We start from the raw sequence: 12656 nt of genomic DNA on the forward strand, positions 1-12656 counted from the left end.
CCCACAAGTCCACGGGTCCTACACACCCATGGGTCTCACACTTCCATCCTGCAAACTGGACCACCCCCTTCTCCTTGGGCTCGAACCCTCCCCTCTCCCTAGAGCCAACCCCTGGCCCCTGACCTCGGCACTGGCCGGCTGGGCACTGCGCAGCAGTTCTGACACCGCCCCCGCCAGGCCCTTTGCTGCCTGCAGCAGGGGCCGGCCACTGCCACCTTCGTCCTCCAGCAGGGCAGCCAGCAGCTTCACGCCACGGGACATCTCCGTCAGGTTGGAGGAGATTGTGGTGACTGCACAGCCCACTGCGGTGTAGTCTGTCTCGGCAGGGTCCCCTGGCGGGAGAAGGAAGAAGAGGAGGCCAGTCACAGGCAGTTAGTCACACACACGTCCTGAGAGAGACGTACACACAAAGTCCCTTCCATGAGTCAAGGTGCGGTCACACCGAGCCAGTCACACTCATGCTTGCACGTGCTCGCCCTCCCCTCCGCCACCGCACACAGAGGGCTGGGCATCCGGTCTACCTGCTGTCAGGTTCACCACGGAGGCAGTACCGGCTGTGATGGCGTCTACCTGGGAGTGGATTTCATGCTTTGATTCATCCATCTTGTTCTTACGCCAGGCTTTCGAGGCCTGAGAGGAAAGAGAAGAAAACCTCAGGATCTGCTCTGCTGCAGTTAACCCCAACCCTGTTCCTTGGAGTCCCAGCTTCAGCACCATCGGCCTCTCCTCCATCCCACACTCACAGCATCCTGGCCCAGAGGGGGCAGAGTGTCAAAGTCATCCAGAGTGGCCTGGGCAGCCTGCACAGCCTGCATGCTGGAGTTGATGGTTCCAGTGAGTGCCTGCTGGGCTGACGTCTATGAGACAAAGAGAGAAGTAACAGGGAACATTTAGAGGAGAGAGAAGGTAAAAGAGAGCCTGAGGCCGAGAAGGAGACAAATAGGGACATGGGAAAGACTGCCGAACTCCTGGCTAGGCCCAGCCAAGGGAGGCTAGGCCCGGAATCGCGGCAGCAGTGGGGGCACTCTTACCAAAGGAGGCATGTGTCCTCGGTGCATCTGGCCACTGGTAATCTGCTGCTGGGCAGGTGGCATGCTGCCCACCTGGAAATTTTCAGGACCAGAGGCTCCGGAGCGCATGATGGCAGGCAGGGCCACGGAGCCATGCTCCACCTTCCCCACCCGGTTACACTGCTGCTGAAGGACTGTTGACCTAGAGAGGGGACGTACGGGGAGCACTCCGAGGACCCCCTCCTCTCATCCCTTCCCACCCCGCTCTACCGCCTCCGCACGTCCTATGGTCTGGGCGGTGCGTGAGGTCTCACCACAGCCTGCGACTGGTCAGAGGCATCCTAAGGACTCCCCACCTCCCACAGTCCTTGGGGTCATGCCTTGCCTTCCCTGCCCGAGGGATGGGGTCAGCCCAGTTCCCCTCATACTTCTTGGGGGACACCGAGTCCTCCAGCATAGTAGACTCCTCGTCTCCCTCCAGCCCAAAGTGATCCTTGCTTTTTTTCTGTAGGGAGAAAAAAAGAACAAGAGTTAAAGAAGAGGGAAGTGGAAAAGGCAGCCTTCTCATTCTGCAGTCAGCCATCTTCCGGAACCCGGGTCCCCATTTCTAAAGGATCGGCTTGCGGACAAGGTAAGGGAGAAGAAGGAGAAGGTGGGGTCAGGCAGTGCTCACCTTCTTAAGGATGATATCGATGTAGCCAGCAATGAGCTGTGCGATCTGCTCCCCCTCGGTTGTCTGCACCGAGTAGTAGCCGTCTTGGTAGTCCCCGAAATCCTAGGGGGACAAGGTGGGGACTCAGTGGGAAAGCCTGAATCCACCCAGGATGGGAAAGGGTGGCGCGGAAGCCCAAGGTCGAGCTGATGAGGGGCACTTCCCCACCCCGTGCCAACAGCCTCTAGGACAACAGCCTTTCTTCAACCTCCTATTTCATTTTCCTTGGAGGGAAATATTTTATTTCCGAGGAGTGCTCTTTATGCTGCATAGTTTCAAATGTGTGGCATTTAGGAAATCTCTCTTCTCTCACCCTGAATTGGGAGGACACATTTATCATTTATCATTAAATGACCATAGTTAAGGATTAGTACTAGTATCCAAAATGGAAAAACCACCTTAACTAATTTCCCTTCTCAGTGGGCCACTTCCTCAAGGTGGGATCAGTTTTCAATTCATAATGCCAAAACATAAAGCTAGAGGAGGCAACTACTGTAAGTAGCTGTTGCTGAAAGAGGGGAGGCTTATTTTTCTTTCTGTCACCTTTTTCTTCCCTCTCCCCAAGTTTCCTGTGATCTCAGCTTGCTGGTTACGGTTTTGTTCTGTTGATTTTAAAAAAATTGTTTCATTTAAGCTTCCCTCATTCTCCAGGAGAGTTTCCCCTCTATTCTAATGTCCACGTTCCTGCAATAGTTCCGAAGTTTTCCTTCTTTCTGGAGTTGCATTCAGTGCGCCTATCCCTGCGCAGGGGCGCGGGGGAGACCTCTGTGGCTGCCCCTTCTCTGAGAACTCCAAAGCCCTTTCTCCCCCGAGACCCCAGCTCACCAGGGTGAAGCTCTTGGGAGAGGCAGCCCAGCGTTTGATGTTGGTGAGGTTCCATTCCTGGATCACCTCTTTCGTCTTCTCGTCCACTCGCATCACACACTCCTTAGTGATGCCCAGAAGCCTGGGCACCAACTTGTTTTTTCCTTTCATCTTTTCCTGTGGGGCAGAGGTTGTCATTGGTGTTGTTGGTCAGGGGATCAGATCCAGACCACAGTGGGGTGCTGAGGTGGGCAGGAGAGCTAAACCAGGGTGTCTATGGATGGACCCGGGACAAGGCTATGTTAGGATAAAGGGAAAGGGAAGGAAAATGCAGGGGAAGGAGGGAAGTGATGGTGGAGAACTGACAAAGGGGCAAGTTCTCACAAGGAAGAGAATGGGATTCTTGGGGAACAACGGGAAATGTGACTGGGGGCAGGGTTAGAGACTCAGAGAGGAAAGGGTAAGAGTGGAAATAAGGGCAGGCAGAGAGAAGAATCCGTAACCCACCTTGACCAGGAAGAAGGAGACGCCGTACGTCTTGAGGGAACGGGCTAGCTTCACGTAGCGTACCTTGGCCTCGATCTCACTCATCTGTCCACAGTTCTTGTGTGCCTTCGAGTATGAAATGGGGAAACATTTAGCAAAATGTGGGGAGGATGATATCGCAGATGAGGAGTTAAGTTGGGATGTGAACTATGATGGGAGAGCATTATGGGAACAGAGGAAAGGTTAGGGGATGCAGGCTATAAAAAATTAGAAGGTGAGGGGATGGGGCTGATAAAGGATATGCAGAAGCGATTATTCAAGAAGCCAGGGATACAGTTAAGGAACTTGCAGACATTCTGTAGAAGTGAATGGATGGTTAGGAAGTAGAAGGTCAAACACAAGGCCTTTTGGGCTGGGGATTCAAAGAGTGGGGATAACACCTTCCGTCTGTACGAAGATATATACTCTTCACAGTAATTTGGGCATACTATCTCGTTTGATTCCCCTATCAATCCTACTCAGGAAAGGTAGTTATCCCATGTTAGAGGTAAAGAAAAGAAAACAAGATTACTGAACTGAGTTCCACAGCAGATGCAGTGTGCAGGTAGAGACCAGAAGCCCAGGTCTTCTGCTTTCTTGGTGCAGGAGGGGTGGGAGAACAGCTTGGAGGGTGGAAGCAGGGTAGGGGTGATGAGGAGGGGGCGGGGGTCCATTTAGTCAGTAGGATTAAGCAGCAAAGCTCCCGGGTCATCCCAAACACTTTCCCCATCCCCATTCACCTGGAAGATCTTACGCTCTCCCTTCTGCTTCACATATTCCTTGGGCAGGAAGTCCTTCAGGCTACACCAGAAAAGGGAGGGTCAGCATGTAGTGGACAGCATCAGGGCTATGTGGGCCATGGACTGTGGGCCTAGGGTTGTAAGGAAATGTCTAGGAGAGTATTATCTTTGGGGAGAAAGAAGACTCAAGGGACTAGAGTCTGGATCGTCCCTGAAATCGAGATGACTTAGTACTAACTCTTGAATACAGCCTGTGTCCCTCCTTACAGGGAAAGAGACTAAGGGAACTTGAGTTGGAGGCTCATTCCTTCAGGAAAAGAGGGTCAAGAGCACAATTTTAGGGAACCAAGAGCAGAAGGAGTTCACTAGAAGGATGACCATGCTTGTAGGAAGCTGAGAAAGCCACACCAAACTGTATATATTCTGAGAAATACCAGTGGATGAGACCTGTGAGACTTTTGAAATCTGATGTTCCCTGTGACGAAAATGTAGTTTCCCTCTGGCTACTGCAGTACAATTCTTCAGAGGATCTCAGAAAAGTTACATGCTTACTTCAGAGGTAGGGGGCAGGGGCAGAGATTCTGGACTACATTTATATTCCACATGAGGCCAGGGAGAAGACAAATGGACGATGGAGACTGCAAAGGTACCCACATGGGTCAGACCCTGGGACCTGAGAAGAGGAAATAGGGGAGAAGGTCTGGGATGGAGACAGGCCCATTGTGCTGGGGCCACAGTGGGAGGGAGTCCTGGGCCCTGACAGGGTATGGGATGAGGGTCACTCACTCGAGGAAACCAGCCTTGTGCTTCTGCTCATTGTGGGGCCCAAACTGGATCTGGCATTGGAAGCCAGCGAACTCACAGGCCTTGTCGAAGGAGACAGGGTGGGAGCCATTCAGGATGTCATCCCGTGCCTGCAGAGCACAGCGAAAGGAGGCGAATGTTGTCTGGGGTACAGAGATACCCCCACTGCGCTTCTGCCTCTCTCCCTACCACCCCATGCCAGGCAAGTCCTCTCCCTACCTGCACATAGAGAAGGTTCAGCTGGACAGGGTCCCGGGAGTCCACATTCTGGTCTGAGTAGAAGAACTTCCTCCGGAGCAGAAGCGTCTCGTGCTCCTCCACTCCCTGTTCCCTCAGCGTCCGGCCATGGTCCAGCCAGTTCACTGGGACACAGAGGGACATTGTCCCTCAATGTCAAGCCCCTAGAGCCCCTGTGCCATCTAATCTCTGGCTGTTTGTTTCTTCATTTCCTACCCTCTCTAATATGTTAAGTTCCGCGAGTGTAGGACTCTGTTTTACTACAGATGCATCCCCAGTGTTTAAACAGTGCCTTGCAAAAGCAAGTATTCAGTAAATAACACAGAAATGGCTGCCCCTGCCACCCTGCTTGTTTCGAATGCCCTCTTCTGTCCCTTTCTGCTTACGCTCGTCATCTGTGTGCAACTTCTGCTTTAGTTTCTCCATCTTCTTTTCATCTCGCAGCAGTGTCTTGTCCTTTCGTAAGGTCCCTGTCACCTCCTCCTTCTTCTCTTCCATGAGCTCTCGAACCAGTGAATATTCATCATGGTTGGTGATGCCTGGGGGAGGGGGTGGGTTGGCAGCATCCCAGGCACTGCAGCCAGGTCTTCCGGCAGAGCTGGGGCCTCCCCCTGAGCCTCCGGCCCCACGAGCCCCTTACCAATGCGGGCACAGATGGTCATGAGCATGTCAGTGACGGTCTTAGAGTCGTCCACCATGACAGTCTTCACAGTGCCATCCAGCATACGGATCTTCAAGGGCCTCTGTTTCTTCCTGTACTCCATGGTGTCCTATTGGGGCAGGAATAGGAGGCAGGGGCCCACTTTAAGCTAAAGGTATTACTTCCTTTTTAGGCAGCCAGAGGCAGGAGGAAAGTAGATTACTAAAAGGAAGACTATGGTGGCTCGCTTGAAAGCAGGGTATTATGACTGCCTGTAATAGAAAAAAAGCATGGGGGAGGTCAGAGACAACAGACGCGGGTGTTGAAAATAGGAAGTGGAAGGAGGGAAGTGATGGAAGAGGATATTGGTGGTCCTTGATGAAGTCATACTCACCCCATTTCGGAGCATGTAGTAATCCAAAGCTTTCCCGGCCTCCAGCCATATACCCTTTTTGGGGTCATCGTCTGACAGAAATAGCCCAAAGTCGCTGGCTAAAAGAGAGGATGGATCACCTCAGACTTATAAGGACCCCAGTGTGGCTGAATGGCTGCACCATTGCCCCTTATTATTTTCTCAGTGATCCGGGGCCTAAAGGGGAGGGACGGAACCAAGGAGCACAGACCTGAGCGATGAGAAGCCTTGGGGGACAACAAAGTCATCCCCCAAGGCCAAGAGCCTGGGAATAAGGGATCAAGGACTCCTGCCCCAGCCATCTGGGTAGTCAGACTCACGAGGGCCAGCCAGGGCCTCTGGGATCCGCTCACGGATGATGCGACAGGCGTCATACACCATGGTAGACGGCTCGAACTGCATCGTCTTCACCACATTCCCAATGCTGATCTTCAGCGAAAGTGCAACCATGGTGGCGGCTTCTCCTCTCCAGCCTGGCTATACCTGACCTATGGCATCAGGGCATTAGAATACACCCTTGTTGGAAGAGAGGAGGCCCCCCAGATGGAGCCCCAGGAAAGGGAGTCACCAAAACAGATAGCAGTGAAGTTGTTTTTGTTTTATTTAATAATTTTAAAGAATGAAAGATGAGTTGCATCAGATGGATGTCTAAGGTGTCTAAGACATCTGAAGGAGAGGCTGGTCTGCAAGGTACAAAAGCAGGTCTGAAACGCAGTGTTATCCGAGGACACCGCCCCACCCCCAGCACTGGAATCTGTGCCTCCCTTTTTTCTTCCAAGTGTTTCTCTCTTACCCTTGTCCCTGCTCACCTCCTTTCCCAGCCCCGCCTCTGCCCTGTTTTCATCCTTCCTGGTTCAGTCTTCTTCTCTCTTTGTCTCTTACTATACCCTGCTGGCTTCATCCTGTCTGGAATTTTCAGAGCTCTGCCCTGACTCATCATATGATCTTCCCTCTCACAGCTTTAGCCTCCTCCTCTGCAGAATGAAGACGTTATATTAGATAATCCCCAAGGGCTCTTGAGACCTGCAAACACTGTCTCTAGCTAGTCCGGCAAGGCGGCCAAACACTTGCTGTTCAATCCATCCAGGCCCACTTGTCTCAGCTTTCCTCTAACCTGACGTGCTAGGGGCCTCCCGGAGGAGCTTGGCCCATGTTTGGTTCCCCAGCAGTCAAGCTAGAATCATGATTTTCTAATCCAAAGGGATCTCCGAAGTGATCTACTCAACTCTTTAATTTTGCTGAAGGGGAATCAGAGTGTGTGTGTGTGTTTCAAAGCAGGTCAGAGAAAGAGCCCAGTCCTTCTAACTCAGTCCTTGCTCCTTCTAAGTCACCAAGTTACTACCCAGTTCTCACCGTAACTCCTCCTATGCTCTCTCATCTTCAGTTAGTCCTTCTGAAACTCTGCCCTCCATCTCAGCTGCCTCACCTGACAGTATTTTCATTGTGGCCAGGGACACCAGTCTCACCCAGCCCTCCCGGCACCACCTCTCAGTGGAGGCGGCAGGCAGTGCAGAGTGTACCAGACCACAAGTCTGCCTGACAGCTGATGATGTGACCCAGCTCTGCACAGAGATTGGTGCCTCTTACCTAAGAGAGTGAGCAAATCCAGGCTGCCCATTGCCCTCTCTGCAAACTGCTAGCCCCAAAGGGGAGAAAGCAGACTAGAGAGAAGGCTGGAAGCAGAGGTGGGGGTGTTAGGAAACAGCAGCTGGGGACCAGGGAACTTGGCAAGGGGTATGTTTTTGGAGGGTGAAGAGATTAGGAGGGATTGAAAATCTAGGTAGAAACAGGAGGTGGGAGGCAGATGTAGGAAAGGTCTGGACCAGGGATCTGATAGACAATTTCTAACCTTATAAATAGTACAGAGTCTCAAAAAAGAAGCAGCCACAGCTCATCCTCTATCTTTACTCCCAAGAGCGGACTCTCCCAGTCTCCCCACTACTAGGTCTCTACTCCCCTCCCCATTCCTGGAGCACCTCTCCCCATAGCTGGACAGACCTGGCTGTTGGGTCGCTGGAAGGTCTGCGAAGCTGAGGGCACACTGAAAAGACCTTAGACCCTAAGCTGAAATTGCATGTCTCCCCCCATTTCCTCCGGACATATGGACACCCCCTTCTTCCTCAAGCACGGAAACCTCTGGTGAGACCCCGATAAGGGAGTTGAGTCATGGCTACCCTCACTTTCAGGCTGGTCCTCAGTGGACATCCACATGGCTACAAGAGGGTGAGGGAGGAAAGGGAATTGAGCGAGTTGGGGGCGATGACAGCACAGAACCAGGCCCCTGGAAGTATGGGGAGAAGCTGTCCAATTCCTGTTCCGGACTAAGAACTTTGCTCCCCTTTCTATCATGTTTTATGGAACAGCAACAATGCCCCCCCTCTGTGTCCCCCTCCCAGAGAACTCCTCCTCCCTCAAGACATTCCTGAGATGCATTCCAGAGGAGTTGGGCAATTGGAGCGGGGGTGGGGGGGGTGGGGGGGTGGGGGGGGGTGGGGATAGAGGACAGGAGGTCAAATCCCCAGCAAGGAATGGAATGTAAATGTACTGGGGGTAAGGAATTTGGGGTACATAGAGAATACAGTCAGAGCAGGTACCCACAAAGGGAGCTGCAGAAAGACAGGGAGTTACAGAGGGACAAAGGGAGACAGAAAGCTGAAGACAGAGTCAGAATGTAAGAGGGCTGGGGGAGTAACACTCAGTCTGTTACCAAATTTGGCCTCTGAGTCTGTAACCGCTGAGAGGGAGGGGAGGGTTGTGGGTGAGACTGACATATCCGGCCTCAGGCTGCTGGAGGCTCATTTAGGGCTGGACTGGGCAGCTGAAGGGCTGGACCTGACTTCCAGCAGCACGACCCTTCCCCACCTACATCCAGATCCATGCATATTCATTCTCCCTATGCACAGAGCCTATGTACCTCAGCCTATGCACAGAGGTCTTTCCCACAAAGCTACTTACACAGTCTCTACATATGCATTATCTCAAACACACAGCCCTACACAGATCCATCACAACCACGTCATCTTCCTATGGACTCCACCCCACGCACACAGCTGGGACGTACAAATACACCTCTATCGGCAAGCACACAGCACTCGGCCCCAACACCTCTCCTCCCGTTATACAGACATTCTCCTTCCATCCATCCAGCGAGCATTTTCGAGGGCGTGTTATGGGAAGGCCCTGGGCCAAACTCTCAGTGGCGGGTAAGCCCTAGCCTATGCCCTCAATGGGCTCCCAGTCAGCAGAGTGGATGAGCTACATACAAAGTTACAAAAGGCAGGATGTGGTAAGAACCAGGTGGTATGTGCTCATGGGAGAGATCCCTTTAGGTCAGGGAAGGGGGACTAAAATGTCTTCACGAAAAGTGTCATTTGAAGTTAGGATTTAAAAAAATAAAGATAATAAAAAATAACAATGATCTTTTATTGACTATATGTCAATTGCTTTGTGTACATAATTTCATTTAATCCTTACAGCAACCCTGCAAGGTAGGTGTTGTTATTTCCATTTTTACAGATTAGGAAACTGAGGCTCAAAGAAGTTAAACACTTGTTCAAGTGTTTAACTTGAACAAGTCACACAGCTAATAAGTCACACAAACTAATAAGTTGTGAAGCCAGGATCCAAACCCAGGTCTCTGACTCCGAAGCCCAAGCTCTCTCCACTATTCCAGCCAGCCGGAGATGAGTCAGGGGTGGCATTCCAGGCAGAGAGAATAGCATAAGCAAAGGTGGAGAAGCAGGAAATCACGGAGGGGCATTCAGGGAAGTGAGGAGGCAGGCTGGTTGAAGCACAGGGTACCTGCAAGTGAGCAGTGATGGGGAAGTCACGGTTAGGGTGGAAAGGCAGGGGAGAACTCAGCAGGAGTATGCGGAATTTCACCTACCGGAGGGCAACAGGAGGCAAAGGGAGGCTTTGATCAGAGAAGGGGCATAATCAGAACTAAACTTTAGGAAAATAACTCTGGCATCTACCTTGGAGATTGGTTATAAAGACACTGCATTAGCACAAGTGGGAGGTAATGAAGCCAGAGTTAGAATAGTGGAGAGGAGGACGTCACTCATTAGAAATTTTAAGAGGTGGAACTGACAGGACCTGATGACAGTCTGTCCTCAGAAACCAAGGCCCAAAGTCAGGCTGGGGTCCCATTGCTTCGTGTCATCAGTAGGCACTCAGAGTGGCTGGGAGAGCTTGAGTTTAGGCAAGGAACTGGGAAAGGGGGAAAGAAAGGAGCAGGTGGAGCTGAGAATGTGAAGATGAGGCTGCAGTTAGGGGATGTGGTTAGCAGCCAGGTAGGGGCAGAAGGGATGGGGTTAGTGACTGTATCAGCCTGGAAATGGGGAAGACAAAGTGTAAAGAAAGACTGGGGAAGATAACAGTAGGAAAAATACGTCTATAGTTAGTCACTGGATCAGGCTGGGGGAAGAGGAAGAATAATTATGTGGATGGTGGCTAAGACAGGGAATGATGGAATGAGGTCAGAGGCCAAGTCAGGCTGCAGGAGGTTGAGAAGAGATGTGGTAAGTGGCTAAATTAGGCTACATTAGTGGGATGTGGGGGGAGAGCGAAGGGACGTTGGCAGTGTCTAAGTAAAGATGGAGTTGAGGGGAATGGGGTGCAGCCAGTGGCCGGGTCAGGCTGGGTAGGGGATAGTGTTGTGGTCAGTGGCAGGGTCAGGCTGGGAGTGAAATGGGGGTGTGGTCAGTGGCCTGGCTGGGCGTGGGATCAGCAAGATCCAGTTTCCTCTTTGGGTCTCATTTCCTCTTTTCTCTTGGGGGAGTGGGGGAAGGGGATCTATAACTGGACCAAGAAATTAAGGAGGCTTAGAATCAGGGAATGGCACATAGCAGGGACCGTAAGGACTTGGCAGTAGTGTTGGACTGGTGGTGGGGTATTCAGCAGATGACCAGGAGGTATGCACTTGAATGAGTGGGTGAAAATTGTGGGAGAGTGCTTTAAAATGATGGGAAAGCTCAGATTTGCACGAGAGTAGGATGTGCAGATTCAGGGGTGGGAAGGGAGGCAGAATTCACACTGAGAACGGATGGTAAGGTGAACAACATGGGAGCATTAAAGGCAAGGGAAGTATTCTGTAAGTGGGTAGGCCTGAAGGGTGTGAAATGCAGGGCCAGGGAGGAGAGTTGGAGGGGAAGGCTTAATATCCAGGGAATGAGGGAAGAGGGAGGCAGTAGGGCTGAACTTTCAGAGGATTAAGCCATCCCCTTCTCCCATGGGAGCAGTTTCCTTGGTCTGCTTCCCCCTTAATCACCATCCCTTCTCCCCTAGGCAGTCCCCCACTTGTTACTAAGCCTTGTACACCTCCTGAGTCCCTAACCCTTTCCCACCTCCTATCTTCTAAACAACATGGTCCAGAAACCCCTGCCCCTCAACTGTGGTGGTCACAGCAAGAGCCCTAGGCTTAGACAGTAGAATGAAGCTGGAATCCCAGATGCTTGCAATTCTAGCTGAAGCCCAGAACCCTTGCCTGAAATTAGTTTGTCATTTCTCTGGGCCAAAGAAGCCCCCGTGACTACAGAGGCATAAGAGCCCTCCCCGCAAAACAAGGGCATCTACTTACTGCCAATCTCTTAAATTTTACCTGCCCGAGGTCAACCACCCTGACCTCAACTACAACACCGAAAACTGCCCGAAATTCCTAACATTAACCCTGACCCTAATCTGTCTCCTGATTCCCAGTACTGGCTTTGACACTCATCCCTTTCTTAGCACACACCTGAATCCAATCCCTGATCCCTAATTTTGATCTAATTTTTACCTTTAGCACCAAATCCCGACCTTAACCCTAAATCTTGACCCCTAAACCTAAAGCTCATTTGTCACTTGATTCCTGATTCACCCCTTCCCTGTTTATCCCTAATACTGACTATGCCAACCTTCTCTAATCCCTAAAACTGGACTTCTAACCTAGTTCCTGTTGGTGACCCTTAACCTGACCGTGAACTCTAACTCTGACTTATGTTGGCTATCCTAGAAAACAAAATAATGCCCTTAATCCAAACTTCACCTACACAAAACGCACCTGACTCACACTAATAAGTCTAAATTTTAACCCCAGTTTTATAACTCCAAAAGCTAACCTTAACTCCTAAACCCAACTCCACCTAATCCGCAACTCACCCAATGTGTTCCTACTCACCCGCTATCAACTAACCTCAAAGCCGATCCCCGCCCTGCGCCACACTGCCACCCACTCCTCACCCTCCCCCAAACCCATCTGCTCCCAGGAAGGGCCTGGCTCCCGAAAAACGGCCTATTTAACTCCGAGCACAAGCGGAGATACACTGGACGCTGACCTCTCCAACAGGACCCGAAACAGACGCAGAAGAGTCAGCGGCCCCGCCCGCCCACCCGCCTCCCGGACCTGGCCTCGCAGCCCCACCCTGAAGCCCCAGCTCGCCCGGTCCTCCCTACCTGCGCTGCCCGGCTCTGTGCCCGCCCGCTGGTCCGCTAACCCGCTAGTTCTCCCGGTGGCTCTCAGGCTCCGGCCTCGCCCTCTCTTCGACACTCACTCGGCCACTTCCGTCCCGGGAACGTCCCCCACCCGCGGGCGGCGCCCTGGGCCCGCGCTCTATGGTCGCGGGGGCTGCAGGAAGCTGCTCTGGCTCCAGCTCTCGATGCTCGGGAGCCCGCCGACTACCGGCAGCCCCTCCCCGGCAGGAAGCGAGGGTGCGGCGCAGTCTGAGAAAGCGCCCGAACTGCGCCGTAGTTCCCTTTTAGGCTCTAATCCTTCCTTCTTCTAGCCCGGGGAGAA

At 52.2% G+C, this 12656-nt stretch overlaps 1 protein-coding gene across 2 annotated transcripts in view; it reads right to left on the reverse strand.

The window, feature by feature from the left end:
- TLN1 (talin 1) overlaps positions 1 to 12482 on the reverse strand; it is a 31622-nt gene extending 19140 nt beyond the window's left edge. The window contains exons 1-16 of one of the 2 annotated variants that reach the window (XM_057548077.1): positions 12358 to 12482; positions 6205 to 6372; positions 5867 to 5964; positions 5473 to 5602; positions 5219 to 5371; positions 4815 to 4957; positions 4578 to 4705; positions 3792 to 3852; positions 3034 to 3138; positions 2548 to 2703; positions 1684 to 1785; positions 1439 to 1515; positions 1032 to 1212; positions 744 to 857; positions 522 to 630; positions 124 to 332 (exon numbers count right to left, since the gene is read on the reverse strand). In XM_057548077.1, the coding sequence (XP_057404060.1) occupies positions 124 to 332; positions 522 to 630; positions 744 to 857; positions 1032 to 1212; positions 1439 to 1515; positions 1684 to 1785; positions 2548 to 2703; positions 3034 to 3138; positions 3792 to 3852; positions 4578 to 4705; positions 4815 to 4957; positions 5219 to 5371; positions 5473 to 5602; positions 5867 to 5964; positions 6205 to 6334 (1896 nt within the window). In that variant the 5' untranslated portion in view covers positions 6335 to 6372; positions 12358 to 12482. Of the gene's footprint in view, positions 1 to 123; positions 333 to 521; positions 631 to 743; positions 858 to 1031; positions 1213 to 1438; positions 1516 to 1683; positions 1786 to 2547; positions 2704 to 3033; positions 3139 to 3791; positions 3853 to 4577; positions 4706 to 4814; positions 4958 to 5218; positions 5372 to 5472; positions 5603 to 5866; positions 5965 to 6204; positions 6373 to 12316 lie in introns of both variants that reach the window. The other variant, XM_057548076.1, reaches the window with a different exon arrangement.
- Between the last annotated feature and the right edge of the window lie 174 nt (positions 12483 to 12656).

This window comes from Balaenoptera acutorostrata, chromosome 6, assembly GCF_949987535.1.
Source record: "Balaenoptera acutorostrata chromosome 6, mBalAcu1.1, whole genome shotgun sequence".
NCBI classification, from domain to species: domain Eukaryota; kingdom Metazoa; phylum Chordata; class Mammalia; order Artiodactyla; family Balaenopteridae; genus Balaenoptera; species Balaenoptera acutorostrata.